Raw genomic sequence first — 27,223 nt, 5'->3', positions numbered from 1 at the left:
GAAGAGGTGTAACGGCTGTTACCTTCATTAATCTGTTACTTCTTAGCAAACACGGTGATTCAATCTGCAACAAGGGGTGGTTTCATCACAAAGGGGCAAAAAAATAAAAATAAAAACTCCAGAATCGGACGACTTGAGAGTCTCTAAAGTGTAATTATCTATTTAGCAGCTTGTGTACAATCAGATTCTGGCTGGCACTTAGTGTTAAAACACTGCCCACTTTTTTATCAATGAAAGAATGGGTTGAGTTTAAAAAAAACAAAAAACGAATATAAACATTATGTCATGAGAGTAAATTGACCCAAATTCATGCTTCACAAAAGGTGTAACCTCATGTGTCCAAAGTTAGACCGTTTGATCAGCCCCTTCATGAATGTTTAATAGAATTTCTTAAAAGTCCTAAAAGTCAAAAGCATGCTGCTTTCACAAGAGACACGTTTTTGTTTTTTACTAATAAGAATTTGCAAACACTCAAAAATCTGTGTTTTAGCCATGCAATGTCTGCATTATTGTATTCTATTTGAAGATATTGTGTCTCCTTCCTACGCAGCGTCTGCACCTGTCTTTGTCCACAATCCTGTCCGGGTCATCGCCACACTTGGAAAAGATGTTTCACTGGAATGCAAGCCCAGAGCATCACCCAAACCGCGGATAACCTGGAGGAGAGGAGACCGAAGAATACAGCAAAGTAAAAGGTAGAGCAAAAAAAAAAAAAAAAAAAACGCATCATGCTGCTCTCTCATAAAGAATAAGCCCTTTTTCGTTCTGAATATCTCCTCAACCTTTGTTGTCAGGTTGCATTGTTAAATGAAATCATTATAAATACATTGGGTTCTTGTTCTGTGCCAGAATATTTCTCATTGAAATGCAGCTTGCGAGAGCCACAAAGCTGATAGAGATCCAGTTTTCTGCTCAAGGACACTTAACTGGCGCAGTTGTTTGTCTGTGCAGAGGCTGGCATCTGAGATCACAGACTAAGGTCACCATATTAAACCTCAGCTCAACCTTCAGCGGCCTGTCGAAACATGGTCAGCACATGACAGCAGCTCGTACATTGTAAAGTTAAAGAATAGTCTTAAAGAAGATCCCCATGTTTTTGACATTAACCTAATCTCAGCAGTCATAGATTCAGAAAATAGTGACATCTCAAATAAATAGCGCGGCCCATGCCTGCTGTTGAATAAGTAGAAGTATACAGTTAATCCTTATTTCATCCATGTTCCTTAGAGACATGATTTTGAGTCCTGAAAAGTAAGAGACATATGTTAAACTTAGACAAATCAATTAGTGCCGTAGCTGAAGTAATGATCGGCCTTGAGCTCTATACTGTGCGTCCAAAATAGCAAAACATTGGAGGATGTTTTTTCCCTGAGTCAGACATGAAACCTTTCAAACTATTTCAGACTTTGGGGTGGAGTAAAGTTTGGCTGTTCATCACCGGGACAGAAGCTGTTTTACTGTCTTTGTACGCGGTGGTAGATTTGCTGGAGCTCTGTTTTATAAATAGTACCAGATTTTCTTCCATTGTACAATTTAGAGAATAGAATATTATGAGAGCAAGTTAATTGGCCTGTAAAATATGGATGAAGTCTTGAAAGTTTCCCTCCTTCAATATCTTCATATTGTTTTTTCATCTCATTTTCATGCCATAATTGTGAGCGTTATCTTTTCCGGCGCGGGGCCCTTGAGGAATTGCAAACATGTCTTGTTGTAACACATCACAGTTTCATTACTGTAACCGAAATTAAGTGTCACTACTAAAATAAAACACCTAAGGTGCTGGCAAAGCTCGAGAGACCCTTCTTCAACCCTACCTCCTGCTCAGGGATGCTGACAATTTAGAGCGGGCAATTGCATTTGGAATTCACATTCGGTTTGATGCATCATCTTTTATGAGCAGCATCTCTGTGTTGCACCTAGAGGGGGGGGGGGGCGAGCAGAGCGAGGGGTCCATCAATCACACTGAGCGACACCAGTGAAATTATCAGTCACTGCTGAGCGTCCCAAGTTCTGAGTGAGAGAAGAAGACCTTTTTATTTATCAGCCAAGATTCAGCAGTCTGTTCGACAGCCTCGCAGCAAGGGCAGCCAGTTGATAATCAGATCCTCTGTGTGCTGCTGCTTCAGACAAACAGCGACAAATGTTGAAGCCTTTTAACAGGTGGATGGCTGCGCGGCACTCAGGAGTTAGTTTAGCACTGTTAATTCAGGGGTTTGGTGGGGCAATTCTGCAAAAACAAATATTTCATTTCCCATTAAGAAAGGTCCTCAGATGTGATATTGGATATTTTCTTTTCTTCTAAAAAAAAAAAAAAAAAAAAAAAGCTGGCCTCAGTGCAGCTGATGGATGGGGATAAGTATGTGAGTGTGCTGCCCTAAAATGGTGATTGATGACCCCTGCTTGTCTGATCCGATAAAGCCTTTTGAGGTATTTGTCAAACCCTTGCAAATCTGTTTTCTCGGCGTTGTTGGAGCACAGCACAGGATTCATACCTGTCTGAATGTTTTATCTGACGTCAGATAAAATCGTCTCTTTATCTCTTAATGGGGCACTACATTGCTCAGATAAAAAGTACTGGCAAAGCACGGGCAGATAGTAGATCTCTCCCCTCAGAATAATTGGTCATTATTATCTGTGAAGTGCTGCGATTATGAATGTGGTTCATTGTCTTCATAATCTTCACATTTTAGCATTCCTTAATGGTTAAGTTAACTTCTCCCTGCAGACTCCTCTTTGCCGCTTTGCACAATGTTTTTTTTTTTTGAAAACACAAATCCAATTCGGTTTTGACTCTCCATTAGGGTGCAGCTCTTCTGTTATCTAGTGGATAAATATATTTGGTGGAGGAGTGTTTTGTTTTTTTTCCCCAGCTCAGCAGGAGGTCAAGCTTGTGAAATGGTGATTGCTATCTGAAAAAAAAAAAAGGTGAAATAAACTAGAAGAGCCATTCGTTGAGGGGTCCTGGACAGGGTGACTCCTGTAGAGATTTTCTGCCATTACCTGTCGTAAAGGTAAGAGTTTATGGATGGAAAGACTATTCTATTCTTGGAATAACGGGAGGAATCGAAACGGCTTCACGTTTATCTGGCATTGACAGCTGTGCTGACTTAATGAAGGTTGGTAATGAACATGGATTTCCGCTAATGTTCGAGGCTTTTGTCTCTTAAATAGAAAGTATTAATCCCATTAGTTTAAAAGTACGTGGCAGACTCTATTGAAAGCCTCAGACTCTTTGTTTCAAGAGTCAGGGCAGGATTTTGGCAGGTTTTTTTTTTTTTTAAATCAAAAACTGTGAAAGGTCTTTTATATATTGTGTTTCTTATAAATAGGGGGGGGGGGCAGTAGCTTGGTCTGTAGACACTTAAATTGGTAACTGCAGGAAGTCCCGGTACAGACCAAAGTATGGAAATGAGAAATTTGTGTGGTCACTAGAGAGGTGCCAGGTCCCTTCCTGGGTACTGCCGAGGTGTTCTTGAGCAATGCACCTGGCCCCCAACAGCTCAGGGGGGGCCCCCTGTGTGCAGCCCCCTCACTCTGACATCTCTCCATATATGTCCACAGGTCCGCTTTGTGCAGGTGTGTCCTATGTGTGTTAGTAGCATGTCTCCAAATAACAGAGTGTAAACTTTAAAAATAATGAGATTCGGGATGCTGGTGGCGCAGTGGTTAGAGCGTGCGCCCCATGTATGGAGGCTGTAGTCCTCCAAGCGGGCAGCCCAGGTTCGAATCCGACCTGTGGCTCCTTTCCCGCATGTCATTCCCCACTCTCTCTCTCTTGCTGATTTCCAGCTCTATCCACTGTCCTATCTCTCCATTAAAGGCACAAAATGCCCCCCAAAAAAAAAAAGAGATTCCTGTATCAGCCTGATTGATTGGAACATTTCAGATTAAAAGTACATAGTTAGGTGCTTCAGTATAGATTAGCTTTGATCGTCTAATGTTTCTGTATTTTCATACTGTGCATACCTCACAGTCCCCGTCACGTCCTCTCTACCTCAGCGTCCTTGTCGGATGTGAATTTCCTCCCTAATTTGGAAAAATGTCTCCTGGCTGCAGATTGCCTTCTGAGTTGTCTTTGTGTGACAGGGCTTGGTCACGCCTTCATGAGTGTCTCTTTGCCCGTTTCAATCACCTCGCCCATGATGAAAGAGCTTAGTGTTGTAAATATAAATGCCAAACAATACCAGTTAAATTGAAAGACGAGGAGAATGTGTCACACCCCATCGTCGTGATTGTTTGATTCGGGGATGAAATTGATATTCTAATGAAGAATAACTTTGTAAAATATTCATTTCCACCTCTGCAGGCACCGCTCAAATCAGATGTGATATAAATATTTATATGCACCGGACTCTTAAGGGGGAAAGCAGAGGCTCAACATAAATCATAATATTATTCTTTTACATGATTCCTCCTCTGAAGCGATCTGTACTACACACATGTGCTGTTGCTTCCTATGCTGTCGGCTGCCAAAGCACTTCATTTCCAAGCTGTTATTTACACGGCAAAGAGAGACGTTCAATCCAGATTGCATGCATCGTTCTGCCGGATAAGGGGGCTACTTATGAATGCAGGCGTAGTCTCGTCTTTTTTCTGTCTATTACATTTGTGTTTCCCAGGAGGACGGCACAGTGAAATGCACATCTCGGTTTGACAGCTTTTGCTTTAGATTTATTGAATGCAGCAATATTTAGGGTTTGTCAGGTGGATTCATGAGCACTGTGCGGGATGAGTGCACCTTTTATTCACGTTAGATACAGGGGAATATAGGAACAGAGCTTCTGCTTTAGTTTGAGGTTTTTTTTGTGTGTGCTACAAAAAGTCTGTTGTTTTTAAATGTTGCTTTAATGAATTTAAAGTGACTCTGCCATTACTCCAATGGCATCCGATTGTGTTCTTTCAAAGGCACGGCATCAGATAAGGTGCATCATTGTGCCCGGACTGAAAGTCAGTGGAAAACTGTGTTTCTTTGTGGCATCAATACCCTGCTGTCACTGTCTTTGTCTTTACACTGCAAACGTGTCCCCACTAACGTTATCTGAATCTTTGAGAGCATCTGTGTTTAATCCTGTTCAAGATAGGCCTACTTAGTGTTATCTATAGATCACATTCATTAACACATTTAAAGTGTTTGATTGATCTTCGGTGAATAAGGTTTATTTCCACGTTCCCTCGCTGAAGGTTGCACAACAGAACACAAACAGTGCTCTTGACTTCACATCCCAGAGTCCTCTGAGCTTTTTTCGTAACACAAACAACTTACTGTCAGAGGCTTTTTGTCCTTCAGTTCACACATAATAAACTCGCGAGCTGTAAACACAAGTGTGGTTTATATTTTCCACTCAAATCTCCAGCCGATGATTTTTTTTTTTTTTGTTCAAGAGTATCCGAGCAGTTTGCTTTAACTTTTTCTTTCCTCATCCCTCGTGAATATTGCCTGTTCTCTTTTCCTGACACAACCTCACACATGTAACCTCACCGCCTGCTCTTGTAGTGCAACTGTTCATACATGAATGTGTGTCTCGTACGAGTATTGATTTTTGTCTCCTTCCTCGCAGGATTATGTTGTTACGGAACAACACTCTGAGAATTGTTAACTCCAGCCGAGCTGATGAGGGGAACTATGTATGCCGGGCAGAGAATCAGCTGGGCTCTGCGGAGATGACTGCCATACTGTGGGTAAAAGGTAAGTGATGCCCTGGGGGCCTTTATTTTTCTGCCAAATTAGCACAAGTCTGCACCCAGCAAACAGTCCCCAATGTCATTTATTTTCTCCCCACCTTTGCCTGGGTGCCAGGAAATGTATTGTGCTTGCTCGAGCGTGAATGAAAGGGTTCTCACATTCAAGACTCATATTACAAGGACACACTTTAACCGCGTAAAGGCTTCTGTCTCAGAGATGCAATGTACACAGTCTAGATCAGAGCCGAGCAGGATATTTATCTGACAAAGGTGAGTGTGTTTTTTTTGTTTTTTTTTGCCCGAGTTAGGGTTGGGTTCCCCGTGATTGCTCCGGCACTGAGGTCACAGTCTAATGCAGCTGCTTGACGCTAGCTTTTGGTTAGCCTGAGGTGACAGTGTAGCAGCTTTGTGCTTCCAGAGGCCATGCGTGTGGAGCTGAGCCCGAGCAGAGTGGAGGTGACGGTGGGGGAGAGCGTGGTGCTGAGCTGCAAGGCGGCACACGACACGTCGCTGGATGTGGCTTTCCAGTGGTTCTTCAACCAGAAGCCAATCAACTTTCAACAGGACGGGGGACACTTTGAACACATCCAAACAGTAAGAGCGAGAGTAAGAACATTCATCATATTGGTCATGGCCTCTTCTTCTTACCTGTGTGTCCATCTGTCTCTGTCGTTCTGCACGTCTGTCTGTGTGTTTCTGTCATCTGTTTTCATCTGTCTGTATAGTTGTTGATCTGCAGGTAAAAGACGATTTCTATCTGTTTCATCTTCAAAACTCTCAGAATGTTTGACTTTCAGAATTAACCTATAAATACACTCTGTAGCTGTTTCCTAAAAAAATCAAACATTGACAAAAGTAATGCGGCTCAATCATCGCTCATGGTCCTCCAGACATGTGTGGTGGTGACTGTGTCTGCAGAGACACAGAGTATTGTGGATGCTATTCAGCAATTGGACGCCGTTCAAAGTGGAAAAATACTGAGGACGCTGAAATAGATGCAAAGACGAGAAAATATAATCATAGTGAGGCAAACTGCCACGCAGATAAAGCTCCTTCCAACACGCGGGTGATCCTCGACCCACAGAAGTGGAGTCGGTCTGCTTTCTGTTGGACAGGCAGATGTCAAACTCTGGCTGTTAGCTTGTGCTAGAGAGCTTAATTAACACCTACAACAAATGTAGTACTCTCAGGTAGCCTGCGGTGTAGTAAACGTACTCGCTAACCCTGTGCGTCTTCTGGTGGAGACGAGCCCAGAAGGAGGGGTTCAGCTTTGACTGTTGTGTTTACAAGCTGCAACGAACTATTCTTCTGTCTCCACATTCAAGTTAATAAAGTATTTCCCTTTACGCTTTAGTGTTCCACATATTTCACAAAACACCCATCGGGTTGGGGCTAATAAAAATCACGCATCATCATTGATATCATATAGGCTGACTCATTCTGCCAATGAAAGGTAAAAAGTTCACCAGTACCATAAATTGGAATGACAAACAGGAAGAACGATAATGAAGGGGTCTTTCTGTTCGACATGAGTCTCTCTAGGTGAGGTCGAAGGATCAGGGTCAAGGATCCTCAACGGAAGATGTCGTAAATTCTTCATGTAATCACAAAAAATAAACACGTACAAAGGTTACAACATTGTTTCAACCTTTTCCATTTCACATCACCTTTGAACCCTTTTTTCCTTTTGAGTGGACCCTTCCTGACCTTTCATTTCCTTACTACCACACGTGTTCCCCTTGTTGACCATATATGGTAAACAGAGGTGTTCTGCTGAGCTCAGTATCAGAAAATTGTACTCTCATCATGTGCATGCAGCTTTAGATGGGATCTATGAGCTGTCTGTGTCTGTTAATATTATCTACCACAGAAACTGTCGGGACTATACAAAGTTTATGACAGACATGACTCCTGCCCTGTTGGCACTTACCAATTAAAGGTTTGTTTTCTCTCCAGAGTTTGAAGAAGATGAATTCACTTTTATTGTTCGAACAAGGCAGTATTTTAAATCCCCCCTCTCCACAGTTTTTAAAAAGGAACATTAATGTGTACACAATGAAATGAAACTCAACCCACATTTTGCTGTAGACTGGGGAGTCTTGTTTATGTCTCTATTCCTTTATCAACAGTGGATGTTAAAATCACATCTGGCCTGATGTGTCCTCTGCTACTAGCCAGGCTCTGCAGGGAAAGTATTTGCAGTGACAATTCTTTAAAGGCCCAACAGATTCCTGGCTGATGCATGGTTTGTAATTTTAATCAGGTTTCAAGCTAAACAGCTGCCTGTAGACCTTGAATTATTCCCAGTCTCGCCTTAGGCATTTCTCATTTCAGCACACAGAAAATACTGCGAGCTGAAGAATGTAGCAGCAAGCAAGCAAGCACCTGAATTAAACAGAAATCTCTCAAGCCGCATGAGCCTGTACACGATGTAATGGAATCACACTTTCTCCCTGTCAAGCACATTTAGGCTTCCGTAAGACTTCACTTTTTTTGTTGTTGCTTTTCTTTGCCTTTTGCAGCAGTCTTCCACAGTGGACCTGATGATTAGGAGCATTTTGTTGAAGCACGCCGGAAAGTACGGATGCCGGGCCCAGACCAGTGCTGACACTGTGTTTGCAGAGGCTGAGCTTCTCGTTAGAGGTGAGTTATCTGTCCATTACTGACATACTGTGATGTGTTGTACACTTTTCTTTTCTTTTTTTTTACTACAATCAGTGACCCACTGCTTCCATTTAAGTGACCGTCCTGATACTGATAACTGTTGGAAAGTTGAGTCCAGTGAACAGGATGTAGTGTCAAACTGTGGTTACTTTTAAAAAGCAGTTACAGACCCATCTGTTCAGACGTGCCAGTGTTTGATCTGTCTTCATTTTGATTTTATGTAACTGTCTGTTTTTCATGTCTCTGCTTTCTCGAACCCTTTTTTTCTGCGAAGCACTGTGTGATGTCTGCTCTTGAAAGGTGCTTTATAAATAAACTTTACTTACTTACAATCCCTTTATGCTGGGATGATATAACAGTGTCTGTGAATGTAGGAAACGGAGGCTTCAAATGTAACACGTCCAGAAGATTTTTGGAGTTTGTTAATCACATCAGACTTAAGAAATGTGGTCCAGGAGGAGACTGTTGAACAATGTCTGTCTCCACTTTATTGCCCCCTTTTGGGCATTAGGGCTGATTATTTTATGGCCACAGTGAGTATTGCTGGACAGACAGTCTGTCTGCATGAACAAGTTTAATATGAGCTGTAAAACAGACTCGAATAAAAAGTCTGGCTGTCAGGATCTGTGATGCTGATTCTGATTGTTGACGATAATTAATATCAGAATGAGTATTGTCCATGCAGCTCACTGTCCTATTGAAGTTTTTAGACTGCCTTTTGGATCTTTCTAATTCCCCTAAAACATATTTCTTTGTTGTGACATTGTGTTCAGGCGTCTTCAGAGAACTACGTGATGTATTTTTTCTCATTAAGCAATGACGCAGAGGAGAATTAATTGCCACGGGGGCTGGTAACACGAAAAAAGAGGTTGCTGTACCTATAGTGACACAAAATGCATCTTAATGTCCTGAAATGCAAATGCACCTTTCAGTGGAACAGTCTAATGGGCACTTTTTGGGGACACACTACATTGGTTTTCATTGAGCGTGCCAGCTGCCAGCTTTCTGTTTACAGCTGTTTCCCCCAGAGTCCTCAGACGTTTGCTGCACTGGCAGATTACATTTACTTCTGAAGACTGAGGTAAACATATGTTCAGCCGTATTAAAACACAGGAAGGTCTACCACACAGACGTGCTCTGCAGAACTGGCAGACTGACTCAAAAAAGATTCAGTATCCTTTAATCGGCATGCAGACCTGTGTCAGCCAAAATGGTGAATTTCTTTTTCGTGGTTTGCTTGTGAGACGATTACAACGATTAATTGACGTTGTCACCATGTGCAAACAGATGCACATATATGCATGGTTGCATTCATTAGTGTGTCTAATAGCTACAATGCATAATAAAGACTTCAAATCATGCACCAGCTTGGAATTGATTTAAACACCGACCTTCCCCCTGTGTCTTGACATTTCTGAAGCATTGGTGGTTCAGCCGTTCACACTTGTAATTTAATCTCTGTCTTTCCCACCAGGTCCTCCAGGACCCCCTGGAGTAGTGATAGTGGAGGAGATCACAGATACCACAGCTACCCTCTCTTGGACTCGTGGCCTGGACAACCACAGCCCTATCAGCACCTATAATTTACAGGCCCGCAGCCCATTTTCATTAGGCTGGCAAACTGTCAAAACAGGTAATCAATAAGGTGCAAATTGCAACATCTAGATCAGCGGGGGTTAATATGGGGCCTTAATCCGGTCCAAAGTCATGTCGGGAGCAGAGAAGAAAAAGCCAAACTAGAGCAAGGTCACTGGATTAAAGGGACATAATTACTTTTTATATATTCAAGGGAATATTGTCCGTCACTGGTTAACGGTTAAAACAATGAATTCCTCAGTGTTTGCGATATTGACAGAGGGAGGCCGAGTTCTCCACCTTCAGGGTGCCCTGCATGGCTGTCCCTGCATGAACCCGCGACGCACCACAGCCTCATCCTGGCTCTGTGTAATATCTGTGTAGGCAAGTGTATCCTCATCCATGAAATCCTCTAAGCTCATATTTTTGGTACCATGTTTCGCTTTTTGAAAAGTAAGCTAGTCGGCAATTCAAGCAAGGCAGGTCCAAACAGGTCCAAACAGAAAAAGCCTGTAGCCTTCCCAGGCCAACATCTATGTCCTCTGGCAGTGCCAGTGGTCTGGGGGAGAAAAAAAACAGATTTTCAGATGTGAACCAAGAGATAGAGAACATTTTCATCAACCACAGGCATTTTTCATACCGTATACTTCACAAGGATACGTAGAGATACGGTTGAATATCCAAGAAAAATCCCTGTAACAAAATACACTTTAAATCAAATCTACAAAGTAAAGGATTCAGGTTTTTTTTACACCGTTACTCATACAAGTTTTCCGTCTATTATAAAGTTGTGTGTTTGTGTACAGACAAACAAGGTACCTTGTGCCCCACTTGGGCAACCCCTATCAAACAAGTCTGGACACGCTGGCCCTCTTCTGGACTAACCTCTGTGCAGGACTTTTTAGATGCCTGTTCCAAAAGTAGAAATGCAGTTCCATCTCTAGCTGGTTATTAATGTTTGATCTTGGCTGTTGTTCAAAAGAACTTAACAAAAAGCAATTTAAGTCCATATCAAATGTCATTGCTTTGAATTTATTCTGTGATACATCAGCGATTATAGTGGGGAAATTAACCTTTTGGGCCTGAATTATAAGACTTATCCATGTTCATTTAATATAAATGCGCTCATTTCTTTAAAAAATGCATTAGCTTCTTTTTTTGTGAACCCTGACAGAAAAGCTATCAATTACTATCACTTAGCTTAAAAGGATGAAGGCTTACTAGGCATTGTGTGTAATCCATCTTAATATGCCGTGAGATCATAATAGCAGAGTTTAAGGTGTGATAATGATTCATCCCCACAGATATATAAATCATACTTTGTATACACTCCTCTCACATCATGTCTGTTCAGCCACATTAAATTCGATAAAGCACAATTAGGACTCTGTGATGTATTGTCAGTGTTGAACTTGTTAAGATTAGCATGAAGGGGATTGGGCTTTTAGCTCCCACTCCTTGCAAACAGAGTTATCAGCTCGTGTTTGAAGAGCAGCCTGCCTGACAGCGCGCTCTCATTGTGAGCTGCTTTGGATGATAAGAGTGTAAGCGCCGCCGCGTCGCTGAATGTTGCCTTAGTTAGCACAGAGAGACCTCTGCTTCATTTGTGACACGGATATGCTCTCAGTCAATGTTTGTTTGTTGTTGCAGGATCAATATTGACAGAGGTGGATTATGGAAGGTCTGAAGAAACTAGATTAGTTGTGTTACCTGCTTGTAATTCCACTCAAAGTACATTCATACAACTTGAGGTTTTTTTGGTTTGCGGATGTGTCGTATAATCACGTCGCTCTCTCGGTCTCCTGCAGAAGAATTGATTGAAATCAGCTTTCCTCCATGTAATGAGTTGTACCTCCAAATGTGCTCTAAAGCTGCTTGTAAGCTGTTGTTCAGACATCAAAACATCAAATGCAAGGTTTAGGTAAATGTGTTGTCGTCACCAGCTGGTGTTAAAATATGCAGAGTCACAGCAAATCCAGAGGGAAGGTGCAAAACTGTGCAAGACTATAAGAACCAAGACAATGGCTGTGTCTTTTTTTCTTTTCTTTTGTTGGCTCTGTTCAGCAGTAAACTGGATTTAAAATGAAACAATGGCTAAGAGGTTTAAACTGTCAACTCGCAGCTTTTACTTACAGGTGTTAGCAGTGTAGGAATTATCCCCCAGTTTTAGGGAACAAAAGTACGTAATGGCCAAAGACTTGAAGACTTAGTTTATCAGATTTATCATTCTTTGAAGGTGAGACTTCCTGTTTGCTACACAGACATCAGCAGGCACTCGGTGTCTTCATGTTGGTGCTCTGCCAGACATCTTCAACTCATGCTTGTCTCAGTCAGGCCGTCAGATAAAGAAAAAAACAGATGCTCAGTCTGTGGTGTGAGGTCAGATGTCTGCCTTAGCCAGCAACAGAGCAATGAAAGCCAGCAATTTCAGCAAGAACGCTCAACCATAAAAAAAACTCCCTTATTGCCTTTTCTGTTTGTTTAGGATCATTAGAGCCATTAACAGAGAGCCTATTTTTCCTGATTAAAAATCAGTTTAAAAGCCCAAACTGAATAAGATTGCTTCATATAAACACCTCACCAGAATAAATGGACCCAGACTGATCGACATTTCTCATTGTTTATAGGTGAATAGTTTAAACCTTTTCATTTACTAATCAAAAGAAAAACATGTGCAATGAATTATAATTATATTTCGACCTGGCCGTGTTATCTCCCTCTGTCTTCCCCTTTATGTATAGGGATGTACATAGTTGGATGAAAGGCAGCTATTGCACAAGTCAGAGGATAGAGATCATCTTCACACAGTCTGTCAAAATACTCAATCGATCGAGTAACTCAAGAGATGTTACTTAAAGCTCCTGTGACGAGTTTTGAGCTACTTCTGAAATAGACTGAAATGAATACTGATGTATTCATATGATCTACAGAAGGGAACAAGAACATCAACAAACTAGATTGATTATTTCTATATTGATCTTTTTTTAATGTCTGCAGACGCTGCCGGAGGGTCGGTGTCAGGCAAGCGTGCTAAAGAAACAGCCTGTTAAAAATATTTTCCATTACAATTTGTGATTAGATAGAACTTTCTAAAGGAAGACAGGTTAGATATTTCCACTATTTAAAGGCTTTATATGCAATTTTTCATACTTAAACGTAGAAATCAAGTATATCCTCTGAAAATAACTCTGTGAGTCATGACTGTCTACAATGAGTGTAACACCCGAGTCCCACTGTCTGTGATGTTTTCAGAGCTTTCCGAGTTCTATCTTCATCTGCTGGATCAAAAAAATCACATATAAAGCCTTTAAACATATGCAGGGCAACATCAGCAAGATATACGATGAACCGCTTTGTCCACAGGGGGCGCCAAAATCACCACTAACCAAAAGTTGCTCACAAGAGCTACAAAGTTTGCCCTTGAAGGAGAATGATGATGTATTCATCATCACTGCTGCATTACAACAAGAGTAAGAGAGAAACAGAAACAGTGCAGATGTTTCAAGTTAAATCAAAATATGTCAATTGTTTTTCCTTTTAAGTAACTAATTAGCGGGTTACTTGAGTTGCAGTACTAATATTTGTGTTCATCGTTACAACAAAAAAGAAATGTGAGTACTCTAAAGTAATACTTAGTAAAGTGAAATAGGATAGGTTAGGATAATACTTTATTGATCCCCAGAGGGGAAATTCAGGCGTTGCAGCAGCACAGACAAGTAAGGTCATACAAAATACAAATTAAACAGAATAGATTAGATAAGATAAATACAAATAGGGGGTATATACAAGTACAAAATGAATGATGAAGTTAACTGTGCAGGGAATTGAGACAGTATGTGCAGGGAATGACAAGATAAAGTGACAAGTGATGATTAAAGTGACTTGGTATGATAAATAGCTGCAAGTAATGTAAACAGCAAAGAAGAGAGGCAGTGTTGTATCACAGTAATGCAGAGTGCAGTTATATAATATAATGTAATATAATATAATAATGCAATATTAACAATCTAGTGTAATATAATGAAATGTAATATAATATAGACTAATATAATAAAATATATATAATAATAATATACAGTGTGTATATATATATGTATATATATATATATTGATGCTAAATAATAATAATAATACAGTATAATAATACAATAATACAATGTTAGTAATGTGTTACGGATTGAGAAAACCAAGAGGAGGACCCAGATGCAGAATCAACAAAAACTATTTATTCTTCAAAAAGACAAACAAAAACTCACTTCCAAAATCCAAATAGGAGAAAACAAGGAGCCACGGGTAAACTGACATACGACAACCGACAACCAACAAACACATACAATGAACTGACACAGAAGGGAAGAAACACAGAGACTCAGTAGACACAGGGGTAATCAAACACAGGTGAGACTAACGACACAGGTGAAGACAATGAGGGCAATCACAATGGGGGGAAACACACAGAGGAAGGAATGAACACAAGACAAGAAACACTGAGGACAACTACAAAATAAATACATGAAACACTGAAGACACACAGAACTCAAGAATGAACAAAACACACTAGAACATAAAGAAACACCGAAAAACAAAACTAAAAAAGACCAAATCATGACATAATGATGATAATAATAATGAAGCAGGTCATGTGGGTATTGTTTTACGGGGGTGAAATACGCCAAACACTGTCTACAAACTGCACAGAATGAGAACATTATAGAGCATTCGTGCAGGAGCTGTTGTGTGCTGCTCATCCTGATCAGAGTCACTCTTGTCTGCAGACCCAGACCCGGTGACAGGCGACATGGAGTCGGCTATGGCTGTGCAGCTCAACCCGTGGGTGGAGTATGAGTTCAGGGTGGTGGCAAGCAATGCAATCGGCACCGGAGATCCCAGTGCTCCCTCGAGAGGAGTCAGGACTAAAGAAGCAGGTAAACCCTCTTAGCCGTCATCAGTGCCGGGTCAAGCTACATTCAAGTCACATCTTGACAGACATAATCACCCCGATTCCAGGAACTTTATATAACACGCTGGGTTCAAATTCCAGCTGATGATTTATTGTAGCTAGAGAGCTTACATTAACTTGTGCCCCCGCACGCCACTTCATGACCAAGTTTAATTTCCATTGTAGATATACTCCATTTTAATTGGGCAAGAAGTTGAAAATAAGCTGCTTACATGAATTGCAACGAGTTTAGTGGTTCTGCTCAAGCAGGCAGTCATTGAATGTGCCTCGAGGCAAAGACGCAGCAGAATGCACTATTTATGGTGTTGCAAAAAATGAGCTGAGACAGAGTGGGTGAGGCGTGCCGCTCCGCTGACTGCTCATTTCTCATCTCTAAAAATGTAATAATTACAAAGGTCAGTGGTCATTTGGAAGAAGCTTATTTAATCTGTCCTTTCTCTTCAGCATAATTAACAGACTAATTACTGGATCCACACAAAGTTCTGGTATCAAACATTCAAGTTATAATCCATGATCCTAATGTCAGCACAAGGGAGCCAAATGAAAACGCAGCTCTGAAAAACCCTTTTGTCCCCCTCAAGATGATTGACAGGTACTAAAAAGCAGGCACAAATACAGACAAACAACAATGAGAGTGTTATCTTTTCTGATCATTCAAAGGTTTGTTTCCTTCAGAATTAGTTTTAACATGTTTTTTTTTTTTTTTCAGTTGAGTCACTAATTTCCTGTTTTGCTTCATCATAGGATAAACTTTAGCGTTAATAACATGTTAATTTAGCTCACATTCCTGCGGTTATAATTAGAGAATTTGGCCGTTCTCCTCTCAGGAAATGTTTTTTTTTTCTCTCTATACTTTCATTTTGTCTAGTGCTCTGAAAACTTTGCAGAAGTGAGTTACTGGTGTTGGGGCAGTGATGCAGTGTTAACCTTTTCCCTTCCTCACAGTCCCGTCAGTGGCACCGGCCAACGTCAGCGGAGGAAACGGCCGCAGGCATGAACTGGTCATCTCGTGGGAGGTAGGTTCCACGCCAAACATCCTCCGCAGCACCAGCAATGACAACCTATGTGGAAAAAAACACACACGCATGTCACGTTAAGTCTGCTTGAGTCAGGACAGCAAACTCTGATTTCTGTTGAATGGAAAAAAGAAATCTAAAAATCTGCAGTAAGAGTATAGTAGATGTCTATCTCCATGATGGAAGAGAGAGTTTGGACTTAATAATAGTTAACTTAATGAGTTCAAAGCAGAAAAGTGAGAAAGGTGTAGGGATGACTATGGTTTACTTCTACCTTATTTTTTAAGGACTTTCTTTCTATGACGTTTTTTTTCTTTTTCTTATGACACAACCAAAGATCATGTTTGAATTAAAATTGAATCAGAACTCGCTGGGTTCGCTCACAATATAATACAGTAAAGTTATTTTCACTGTGCCGCAGAGTTTTGATTCATTTTTCATGGTATGTTCCTGCAACCATTCGCACTTGAGAACGTATATGCTCGGGTGCACAGGTTACCATGTTGGCCATTTAAATCATGTTTTGATTGTTTCTCTCTCTTTTCACTGCTTATTGATCTTCTTACATCCACTGCCCTCTTGTTCTCATCCTATGTTGCCTGGCTTCCTGTGTTTCCTGAGTTATTACGAGTTATTGTGTCACCTGGACTCTGATGATGTTTTGGTTCTGATGGTGGTCGGGTCTTTGTCTGGGTTCTGTTACTGTCGGGGTCCTGTTGTTGATGGTTGGGTGTTTCTGCCGTGGGTTGCGTTTTTAAAAGAGCTATACAAATAAAATGGATTATTATTACAGTTAATATTATTATTTGTAATATTGTTATAAAGATTGGGAAATAATTACAATAGAATGACATTCCCCTAAAGTCTTGAGTTGTCTTTAGAGATCTGAATGTGGAGCTGAACGATAGCGATGGAATAATCCATTTAATTAGATTTTATATCTTAGCTTGTTCAGCATAAAGACTGCCATGATGATCGATATGAAATAAGTAGAATTTGTTCTTTTAACACTGATGTGTTTTCCAGTAACGTAAAAATAATTTATATTGTTCTAACTTCAGAAAGCTCAGATATCTGACGTTCACGCATTTATTTGTCACCCATCATGTCTTGGAGAATAAGTCGATGTTATTTCATAGTCTGTTTCTTTCTCACAAGGAACATTCAGTACAGATGACGCTCGACCTCTTGAAAAGTCTCTCAGTGCTGAGATAGGATCTGTCCTCTTTTATTCCACGTTCAAGGCTTCTTTTTTTGTGTGTGGCAGTTTTTCTTTTCTGAACTGAGGGAGTAAGAACACTTAAGTGTCGGTGGGTTTGACGAGCCTTCACTCGAGATGCTCAGTTATTATTTCCTGTCAAGTTATTTATCCGCAGGCGACGAGACTAACAAGCAAATAGGTGCTCATCTTCATGCTAGTTTGTAAATAATTGAGAATATGAGAAAAAAAAGTCTAGACGAATGGCTTGGTCCTTGGTCTTAAATCACTTTGTGCAGTTTAGTTCACATTCCCTGTTATCAGAAACAAAAGCAGATCAACTCAGCCACCCGTAAAGAAGGCTTACAATAATCTGTGGTATCACAATGTTACTAATAAGCATGATGAGGATCCTGAACGCTACATTAAAGAGGAAACACGTTAAGCTAATTATAATAATCGCCAATGAAACATAACCGTACTAATAATAAATGTCATGGCTGCCTTCATAATGAACAATGGATGAACATACATAATAAGAAAGTTTGCATACAGCACATTCTGCGCTCTTGGAGGCGTACCAATACAGACTGATGACTCTATCAGGGATTTTATTCATGATTAAATATAGAAAGAATCCTGCAGAGTAATAATAACGTGATATTATTATTCACCACATGTAAAAAAAATAATAATAAAGTCAATAAAAAAAGATCTGTATGTAAGAGATTTTATCATCCTCCATCTGCCACGATAAACATAGTCAAACCCGCAGGCTGAGAATCAGTGTTGTAATCCAAGAGTGAAAACAAGGGGGCTGAACAAAGGTTCACTTTAAACTTCTGTTCTGAAACAACAGCTTTGTCATCGTTCCCTGAGGAGCGTAACTGTCACTAAGTAATAAATCCTGCATGTGAGTGTGTCTTAATAATCATGTAGAGGTAGCTATACTGCATGTGCCATTCATTAAATACCTTCACTTTCTGTTGCCTGGGAATACTTGTCAGACGTTATTAAGGGGGAGGGGGGGGGGGGGTGAAGAACAGTTGATGGAAGATGCTAGTCCTTGAGGTTCCTACGCTTGAAGGGAAACGGTCTAATGATTTGAAGATGCTCAGATTGTTGCCTTTAGTTTACAGCCAGTTGTGTTCACTTCAGGTGAGATCGGATGAGGAGCTGCAGTTTTGCGTGTTGCGTGCCGGGGACCTGTGTTGTGCTTGCTGTCTTATTCCCTGAACCATCACAGTGGGATCTAATTAAAACATAGAGGAAAGTTTCAGCGGCTCGAGTGAAAATAAAGAGAGGAGTGTGGGGATGTTCCTAGAAGAGGCGGATGCATTGAGGGATTTGCAGGAGGAGTATTTAAAGAGGAACGTTGAGCATCCGAGGTTGACGGCATCTGTGCAAAGACAACTTCTGCACCGATGGTTTAAAGACTCGGTGGTCTTTCTGAGTAAAATTCTAATGGTGCACAGTTTATTTAAGGTAAAAGAAAACAGTTGAGGCATCAAATTCAGAAAACCACATTTGACCATTTTATCCTCTGGCTGTTAAATTATTTGCATCAAATCTCTTTATAAGCCCGTTAACGTGTTCTTGATCTTAAATTTGTATTACTTTGCAGTTAAAACCGATTACAAGAGGCAGGTGAATTCTCTTTCCCTTCCCATCACAAGGAGTTCAAGTAGATTAAGTTTAAACTAGACTGACTTCTAAATAGTTTAATTTACCACAGCTTGGTGTTTAAATACAAATCAGTTTGTGGTTCCTTCATGCAGTGATTGACTTTAGCTGTAGTCAGCATTTCCTTATTTATTTTTTCTGGTTTATTTTGGGGATTTTTATGCCTTTTATTTTAGAGATAGGACAGTGGATTGAGGCTGAAATCGAGGAGGGAGAGAGAGTGGAGAATGACATGTAGGAAAGGAGCCGGAGTTGAACCCAGGAAGCCTGTTTGCAGGATTATAGCCTCTATACATGGCGTGCTCGCACTAGCCACTAGGCTACCGGCACCCCAGTGTTTCCTTAGTGTTAAAGTGTTGCTGAACTAAAGTGCTAATGTCATATACGTTGGCGTCCTTGATCAGAAAAACACCCCATCCAGCTAAGACAGGTGCACACACTCTGTTGTTTAATTGTGTACCTCCACTAGCGCAGCGGACAAACAGGTCAACACCAGAGCTGTGGCGACAAAGGTGAAATAACCCAGGTGTGGAATCGGTGAACTCCCAGGAAGCTGTGACCCCTCTGATAGAAAAGAGAGATTCACATCAGATCCAGTGGGAGGGCACAAAGGTGGAGGTTAGCTATCCCTACCAGGAGAGAAAGGGTCTGTCTTGTGAGGGGGGGGAGAGGGGGTTCGTGTCAGCGCCCATCATTAAGGCAGAGTGATCTTCTTTTTTTCTCCCGCATTTGAGAGGGGCGACACTGTGGACCCTTCTTCAGCCACATTCTATTTCACCGAGTCGTAAGTCTACATTGGAGGTGTTGGAGCAGGTTGAGCCTGGAAGAAAAGCTTCAACCGTTCCATCAAAGGAACAAACCAAACGGGAAATTGCTTCAGTGTAGCGGGGCAGGATGCTGTTCCACCAGATCAGAGGTTGAAGTGGTTATTGTAAAGAGGAAGCACGGGTGTGAGATAAAGATTTAACTGTATTGGTCACAAGGGAAATACATTCATGGCAGCAGGAGAGAATACAAAACAAGCATTAGCCTTCAAGAGGATAGATGTAAGTATCATTTTGCTAAGACCATCCTTAAATTGAATTGAAATCATGGCTATTGGCAGATTTATAGATGATCTTTAAATGCAGACATCTAATCATTTCAGCCCAGGATGGTGTGCTTTCATTTCCTCATCACTATCTTGGTTGTAGTTTTTAAAGAGGTTGTGTCAAAGTGTGTTTTTCATGTGTAGATTTTCATTACAAGCAGGGCAAAAGCTCCCGCTTCATCACTGACACAGAGCACATTGCATTTTAAAACGGGTCCCGCTTTAAATCTGCCGGAAATTTGTTTAACCATCCAGGGTCTCAGAGTTTGAGGGCACAACTTTGTCACGATTGCAGAATGTGCTGACCGGGCTGAAAAAAAGAGAGGCCAGCTGGGCCGCGTGGCCCGTTGTTTTACACAGAGCTGCATCAGCCGGCCCAGTGATTAAGATGTTGCGAATTTTTAATTTGGTCCCACCAGAGAGGCGCGGTGATGATTAACCTTGAATCTCAGAGTCCTTCCCAATAAAATCCAGGGATGTTTACGGCTATCTGTTTGCAATCTCAGTCTTGACAATGATTGTACAAAAAGGTAATAAATCTCACACGCCGAGTAACGAGGAAATTAGTGTGAGCGGTTTCCAAGTGGACAGCTTGGCTCCCAGCCAGGTTCAAGGAGCCGCATGTACAGAATCACTATGAGGAAAAGCTGAGAATTTGCAATTGAGATCAGTTGAAGGATAAATTAACAGGGGAACAGTGAACAGATGTGGAAGCGACTGACAGTTATTCTTGTAGTTATTAAGTATGGGAGCCCAACTGCCACTGGGAGGATAACCTTCACATGAGGAGAAGTGCCCCTGGGTGGCACATTATGGGGGATAATGTCCATTCCAGATGGGGTCTGTGTTTGCTTCTACACCATTTCCTATTTATAACTCAAGAGTGTCATTAGAGTAGCTAGTATAACACGATGACGACCTCCTTATAAATAACTACAGGACCCTGTGCTGGCAGGATGATTATGGGATACTTTAATGTTACACACATCCTCCCCTGGTGCTTGGTTAGACATAAAAACCACGATATAGAGACCCTCACACTGTGCTGAATCTTAATTACAAACTGTGATTTTTGTGATGTGTGGAATCCTCTCTCATTATGAGACTCAAGAAACTGTGTATATGCAGATTTTATTTTACAGATTGGAACAACTTGTATCCTGTGCAAGCATCCGCATGAAAGTGAGTCAGATTGTTCCTAAGTTTTATTCAGAAGTTTGTTAAGCCACAAGATCAATTCCCATCTAAAGTACAGAGTGTACAAAGTGCAGAATTAAAGCACTACCTAAAACATAGTGTTTCTTTCCCCCCCGTTGTAGGGTACAATAATTGGTCACACATTGATGATTCTGTCAGTTTTTTTTTTTTCAGAGTACAACGGGCCGATGCCGAGACGCTTCGCTTAGTGCAGCGTCCTCCTTTTTTTGCTGCTCGGCATTTTTAAGTCGCTTTAAGCTCTGCCCTATTTCTCCCCGCTCCTGCTAAACGCTTTTGGAAATAAATCAGGACTTTGTCAGTGATCAATGGAGATGGATATTAAAGGAGACGGAGCAGGAATGTCGGCCCTTTTTGGCAGTCGAGGCATGTGAGCCGCATGGCAGTTCTGCCTCTCCAATCATCTGTGGAGAGTTGTCAGAGAGTGGACGGCCATGGTGGGCAGGGTTATTAAGCAGGATGAATGACTAAACAGTCTCTGCAGCTTCATTCAGCCGTCTCATTACAGTCGACGGCGAGAGAGAGAGATTTTTTTTTTTTTTTTTTGGTCACGGGGAGCCATTGGGAGGAGGACCATTAGTGATGCCCCCACAGTCACCGTCACTGAGCCCAGCAGGGCCCTTCAATTTCATCCAAAAGACTCTCCTCAGGTGGATCGGCCCTCTCACTGTGTCCACACTTTTCTGTCACTTTCTTCATTCCCAAACCAGCAAGTCCGCCTGGACTTAACCAGATAATTTGTTCATGCTGTTTTTTTAAAGACTCTCACTCCTTTGCATCTCTTTTAAAAGTATCGCCAGCTTTCGATAATAACTTTGATGGCAGCTCATTTATTTCCGCTGATCATCCCTGTAATTACGCAGTCATTGTGATTGGTGCCTGTTGAATGAAATGTGAACTACAACTCCATCTCGCAGCAAACCCTCTGCAGACTAGATGGCTAATTTGGCGGATGCCTTCAGGGGACAATATTACTTTGAAGCCTATGCAAATCAACACTTTACAGCAGGAGCCGTTTTTTGGAGCCAGAAACAGGTGTACAGGTGTTTGTCATTTATTAAATATGGCCAGCGATTCAATCCCTGCAGCTCATATTTTTAATTAAATTCCAGCTCACTTAATAAATTGCCGTTTGATTTGATTAAACACGGAGCAGCTGTGGAAGACGGCTCCCAGTTTCACCACTTCCGCACAAAACCGCAGATACACATGGAAGCCAGCACACAGAACCTGTGTCCCAAAAAATCCTGCTGTCACACATGGAAAGATAAACTGCTACATGATGGGAACAACAGAGCCAGATATAATTTGTTTCCATTACTGGAGACTGACCGCATCTTTATTAACACTGGCAGGCAGCTACAGTGAAGGGGGGGGGTGAAGTGAAATCTGAAAATAACATCGAGGAAAGAGTCATTGTTCATGCTGAAGATGCTCGTCAAATATGTGAATAATCCACCTTCACAGTGCTATTCAACCACGTTTGCACTTCTTCTCAGCGAAAGAGCCTCTTTGATCCTTGTGTTTCTCTCTCCCGCATTTTTTTCAGCCTGTATCCGAGGAGTTTCAAAACGGCGAGGGCTTCGGGTATATTGTTGCATTCCGTGCCAACGGGTCCAGAGGCTGGAAGGAGAAGATGGTGACTTCAGCAGACTCGACGACCTACAAATACAGAGACGAGACTTTCCCTCCCCTCACCCCGTTTGAAGTGAAGGTCGGAGTGTACAACAATAAAGGAGACGGGCCGTTCAGCAAAGTTGTCGTCATCCACTCTGCCGAGGGGGGTGAGTTCATGTTTGTGTGGTTGCATGGATTTGAAAAAAAAAAAAAGTACTGAGGGAAGAGTTTTCAGCATTTCTAAAAGCCTTCACTCTGACCTCATATTCACAGAGCCAAGAGAAGCACCGTCTGATGTGAAAGCTCACAGCATTTCTTCATCAGAAATTAGGGTCACTTGGAAACCGCCCAATCCTGGCCCTGGAAAACCAAGAGGATACGAGGTGCTTGTGAACTGATTTATTCACACTTTTCTATTTGCCAAGGCTATCTGACAGTTCTCCAGAGCAAGATCACCTGACTGCACGGGTTGAGGTAATTATTTTTAAGTTTTTGTTGTCTCCTTTTAAAACAGGTCAGCTACTGGAACGATTCAGAGCAGGAAGAGTCTGGAAGAAAACAGAGAACTTTAAAGAATGAAACCTCCATGGTTCTGACAGGACTGGAGGGCAACAGTATGTATCTCATCACAGTAAAAGGATTCAACAGCATCGGGCAGGGTCCTGCCACTGCCGCTGTCACAGCCAGGACCAGGAAAGCCCGTGAGTGCAGCACTGACACTAATCATGTAATGCTATTTATGGAATAGAGGCTACCTGTTAAGTTGGCTCCAAATCCCCAGGGAAAAGTGTAGTAATTGACCCACTTGGTTGAAACTCAGCTTAAAAAGTCTGTTTGAATTTGCACCCAGAGTTTTTTTTTTTTTTTTGCGTTCTGTCCTCAGCTCCGGCTCAGCCTCCATCCAACCTCATGTGGATTCAAGAGGGCAACAACGTGACTTTTAGCTGGGACCCAGTGAAGGCCAAAGACAACGAATCTGATGTCATCGGGTACATGGTAATTATCAGAGTCTGAAGTCGAGTTTCTTCACTTTCAAAACAAAAAGACATAAACATTCATGGAAAGACCCAATATGCTAACAGAGAGAGGACACAAGTTATAGGAGCAATATTTACCACGATGAGCAGAAACACAAGACTCTGCACTGTCTGAGGGGTTTGACAAAAAGTTCTTAAAACTAATAAAACTAAAGTTGTTTCAGCTGTCGAGAGGGGCCACAGAACAGAAATCAGAGCAACTCATTATCGAGAAGGAAGCAAAATATCTGCCAGAAGTTTATGAATTCATCCAACAATGAGCCACAATATGAGAGCCAAGCTGTTTCAACTGCTGAATGTGAAATCAGGCTTTTTAAACCGTTAGCTTCAGTCGGCTGTTAGTGGCATGTGAAGCCATAAAATGAAGCTCACTTATTTGATATAACATTAAAAAGCCCCTTGATCCCCTATTTGACCTCTCTGCTGACACGTGCAGTCACATAGTCTGTCAACTTTCAATTCAAGTATCTAAATATGTACTTAACAAGTTGCTCATCATGTATAGTGCTTTTTAAAATTGACCAACCCACGTCCATCTAAGCCTTAGAACAAACAGATACAAATTACTTTCAAAGGTTTAGGCTTTTTCTCTGGATTTGTTGACAGCAGAAATGAACTGTCTCTGAGGGAAAACTGAACTTTTAATGTCTTTTTGTGTCTGTATGTTTGACCTGTGTGTATGGTGTAACGCTGTGCTGCAGGTGTTACTCAAACAGGAGGGCAGAGGCCACAACCAGGTGACAAGGACCATTAACCCCTCCACCATCCTCTCACTGCCAGAGGGAGGCACCTACATCATCGAGGTGCGGGCTCTCAGCGAAGGGGGAGAGGGAGCGGTCAGCTCCCAGGTCCGACTGGTCACCTCCTCCGGTGAGCGGGGAAGTTAGCGACTCATCTCCTCCCTCACACTGCATTACTCTGAAATCCCATCTCTATGCACAGCCTCATTTCTCTTTGTACTAATCTTGTGTTCTGCCCTTAATTGAGTCGCCACAGCTGTTGTGCGAGCCAAGTTTTCCTTGGCTAATACTGTTTTAATTACATCGCCCACACAAGCCTTCCTACTCCTGCACAGCCAATTAACTTCTGAGCAACAGGATGAGGAGAAAGTCTGCAGTCCTGAGTGTGATGTGGACAGGCGGCTTTTCAGTGCGATGGATTGCTGCTTTCCTACTCATTTCCATTTCCCCCTCACCGTCCATTTTCTACATTTATCTATTTCTTTCCTGCTAGACAAATCACCACTAGGAAGAATTCATTCAAAAGATCAATAGAGTTATGAATGCACATCCAGGGTTTAGTTAAGCATCTTTGTTTTCATCAGCATTCTCTCTCTCTCTCCCTCCCCCGTTCCATGTCTCAGGTGTTCGAGCAAAAAGCAACCAGTGCTCTGTGCACTGCCCGCCACAGAGCCTAACATGGACAGCACTGCTGCTGGTTCTTCTGGTGCCTTCAGCTTCCTGGTGAGGCCACTGTGGCGTCCTCATTGTCACGGTGGGAGCCACCCGGTCTTCCGCTCCCTCCGACTGCCTGATTGCTTTGGCCTTAAACCATCCCAGAGGGGCCGAGGTCTGCCAAAGGGGGTTCAGTGTGCCAGTTTAACATGCGGCTCTCTTCGGACGTCACCCTTGTTTTTTTTTTTTTTTTAGTTCCCTGTTTCCTTTTGAGGCCCCGGACATTTGATTTGCACAGAACTTTCCACCATGACAGTAGTGTTGTACTGTAGTGAACATTGTGTGGAAAGGTTTGTTTAATCATTCACTCTTAACATCATGTGTTGCCCTCATTGACTGGCGCCTAACCACTTTCAGGCGGCTGCTGCAGCTCTGCGGCTCTGCAGAGCGTGAACAATTCCTCGAAAAGCTGCTGTGGTCGTAATACAGGGATCAGCCGGCCTGTTTCTTTTCATTACTTATCTGCATCAATTTACCCCTTGGCCGCCTAACAGGCAATGCAGCAGAAGCTCAGTAGAGATAAGTGCATTGTTTTCTTATTCACACATTGAGGAGAAAAAAAAGAAGTTTTATATGGAAACAAGAATCTTACTATTTCCAGACTTGCTTTTTGTACATTGTGTTACCTTTAGAGAACAAACACAGTTGTGTGCTATGTCAAACTCTCTGTTTTTTGGTAGTGGTTAAGCAACGCTTGGTGATCCAGTTTGTTGACTGTTGGATGTATGGAAGTAGGAAACAGGTCGTCACCTGTAGAGCCCAAACACATCAATAGACAAAGACAACTCTGTACGGACTCTTGGTATCAGTACAAATAAATGTGATGTATATTTTTTAAAAGCTTGTTGTTTGTAATTTCTGACCATGCATTCAGGGGGCAAACTATGACTTGCATTACTGATCTGTCTGTTGTGTTCTGAATGATGAACACATTAATCATTTTATCTATTCAATGATTTCTAAACACCAAGGGGCGTCTTCAAAAGGCTCTGTTTGTCTTATAGTCCAGGATCCAAAGGAATTCAATTTACAATCAAATACAAGAAAGAAAATATTTAGATTCACACGTAATAGAAGTCAGAAAATATTTTAGCTTAATAATAAGCAAATGATTAATGACAGTACAAGCAAAAATGTACGACCCACTACACAGTTACATCTGAAATGTACTGACTAAAAAAGGAAAACATTTTTATCATTTCATTCTTTGTCTACCATCAAAGTTAGATGAGAGATGTTTGAAGGCATCTGAGGAAACGGAGGCAGCGATCCATGAGGTGGGTGTTCCTGGGTCTGTGGGTTGGGTATCTGGGTGTGGTATGCTGGGGGGGATAAGGGGGTGGATGCAGTCACCATGGTGACAGATGGATTTCATCTGTCTACAACAAAATACACTTCATTTTGGTGGAAACATAATAAATGACATGAAATATCAACTTAGTGTAATTCCCTACTTTATAAACTCAGCCTTGAAGTTTGAATCATAGATTCCATCTGTCACTGTAAGAATGCTGCATGGCTGTCAATACGTTTCTGTATTTTTAAGAAGCAGTGTAAAAGTCTGGATGATTGAATTCCGCACACGTGGCATTAGAGGCCACAAAACTTAATGTGATAAAAGAGCCACTGAAGAGCAGAACAGGACAGCATCAGGAGTATCTCTCCTTTCCTCTCCGGCTCCTCTGCTTGCCTTGTCTGCAGTAAGAGCTTATCTCTTACTGGGCAAGAATCCAAATGAATTTGCCTCAAGTGTAATTAATGTTAGAATGGAGATCTGTAGACCTAAGACCTGCTTGCCAGAGCAGACCTTTTTCCCTGCTCTGCCTGCAGCTCCCTGGACTCTCCATTACACATTCATAGCAACGTGGCTTGCCCGCTCAGGTTCAGACAAGGGTACCAGCTCAAGCACGAGATAGGACCACACAGCTACGCAGAGGACAAACGCTGCTCCGAGCGCTGTCTATCCCAGGGATACTCCTCCTCTGTGTTTTGGCTACATGCAGAGGAGGAGGATGGGTAGGTTTGTCTCCTC

General features: G+C 41.8%; 1 protein-coding gene across 2 annotated transcripts in view; it reads left to right on the top strand.

The window, feature by feature from the left end:
* cntn5 (contactin 5) overlaps window positions 1-25,492 on the top strand; it is a 108,060-nt gene extending 82,568 nt beyond the window's left edge. Inside the window, exons 12-24 of one of the 2 annotated variants that reach the window (XM_061047060.1) lie at window positions 551-695; window positions 5,559-5,686; window positions 6,101-6,276; window positions 8,205-8,325; window positions 9,821-9,979; window positions 14,697-14,846; window positions 15,827-15,897; window positions 22,633-22,867; window positions 22,974-23,083; window positions 23,215-23,401; window positions 23,584-23,696; window positions 24,439-24,607; window positions 25,101-25,492. In XM_061047060.1, the coding sequence (XP_060903043.1) occupies window positions 551-695; window positions 5,559-5,686; window positions 6,101-6,276; window positions 8,205-8,325; window positions 9,821-9,979; window positions 14,697-14,846; window positions 15,827-15,897; window positions 22,633-22,867; window positions 22,974-23,083; window positions 23,215-23,401; window positions 23,584-23,696; window positions 24,439-24,607; window positions 25,101-25,204 (1,868 nt within the window). In that variant the 3' untranslated portion in view covers window positions 25,205-25,492. Of the gene's footprint in view, window positions 1-550; window positions 696-5,558; window positions 5,687-6,100; window positions 6,289-8,204; window positions 8,326-9,820; window positions 9,980-14,696; window positions 14,847-15,826; window positions 15,898-22,632; window positions 22,868-22,973; window positions 23,084-23,214; window positions 23,402-23,583; window positions 23,697-24,438; window positions 24,608-25,100 lie in introns of both variants that reach the window. The other variant, XM_061047059.1, reaches the window with a different exon arrangement.
* The last annotated feature ends 1,731 nt before the right edge of the window (window positions 25,493-27,223 follow it).

The sequence above is a fragment of the Labrus mixtus genome, chromosome 9 (assembly GCF_963584025.1).
Source record: "Labrus mixtus chromosome 9, fLabMix1.1, whole genome shotgun sequence".
Taxonomy (NCBI): Eukaryota; Metazoa; Chordata; class Actinopteri; order Labriformes; family Labridae; genus Labrus; species Labrus mixtus.
The sequence above is the reverse complement of the archived record's forward strand: the minus strand, read 5'-3'. Positions and strand labels throughout refer to the sequence as shown.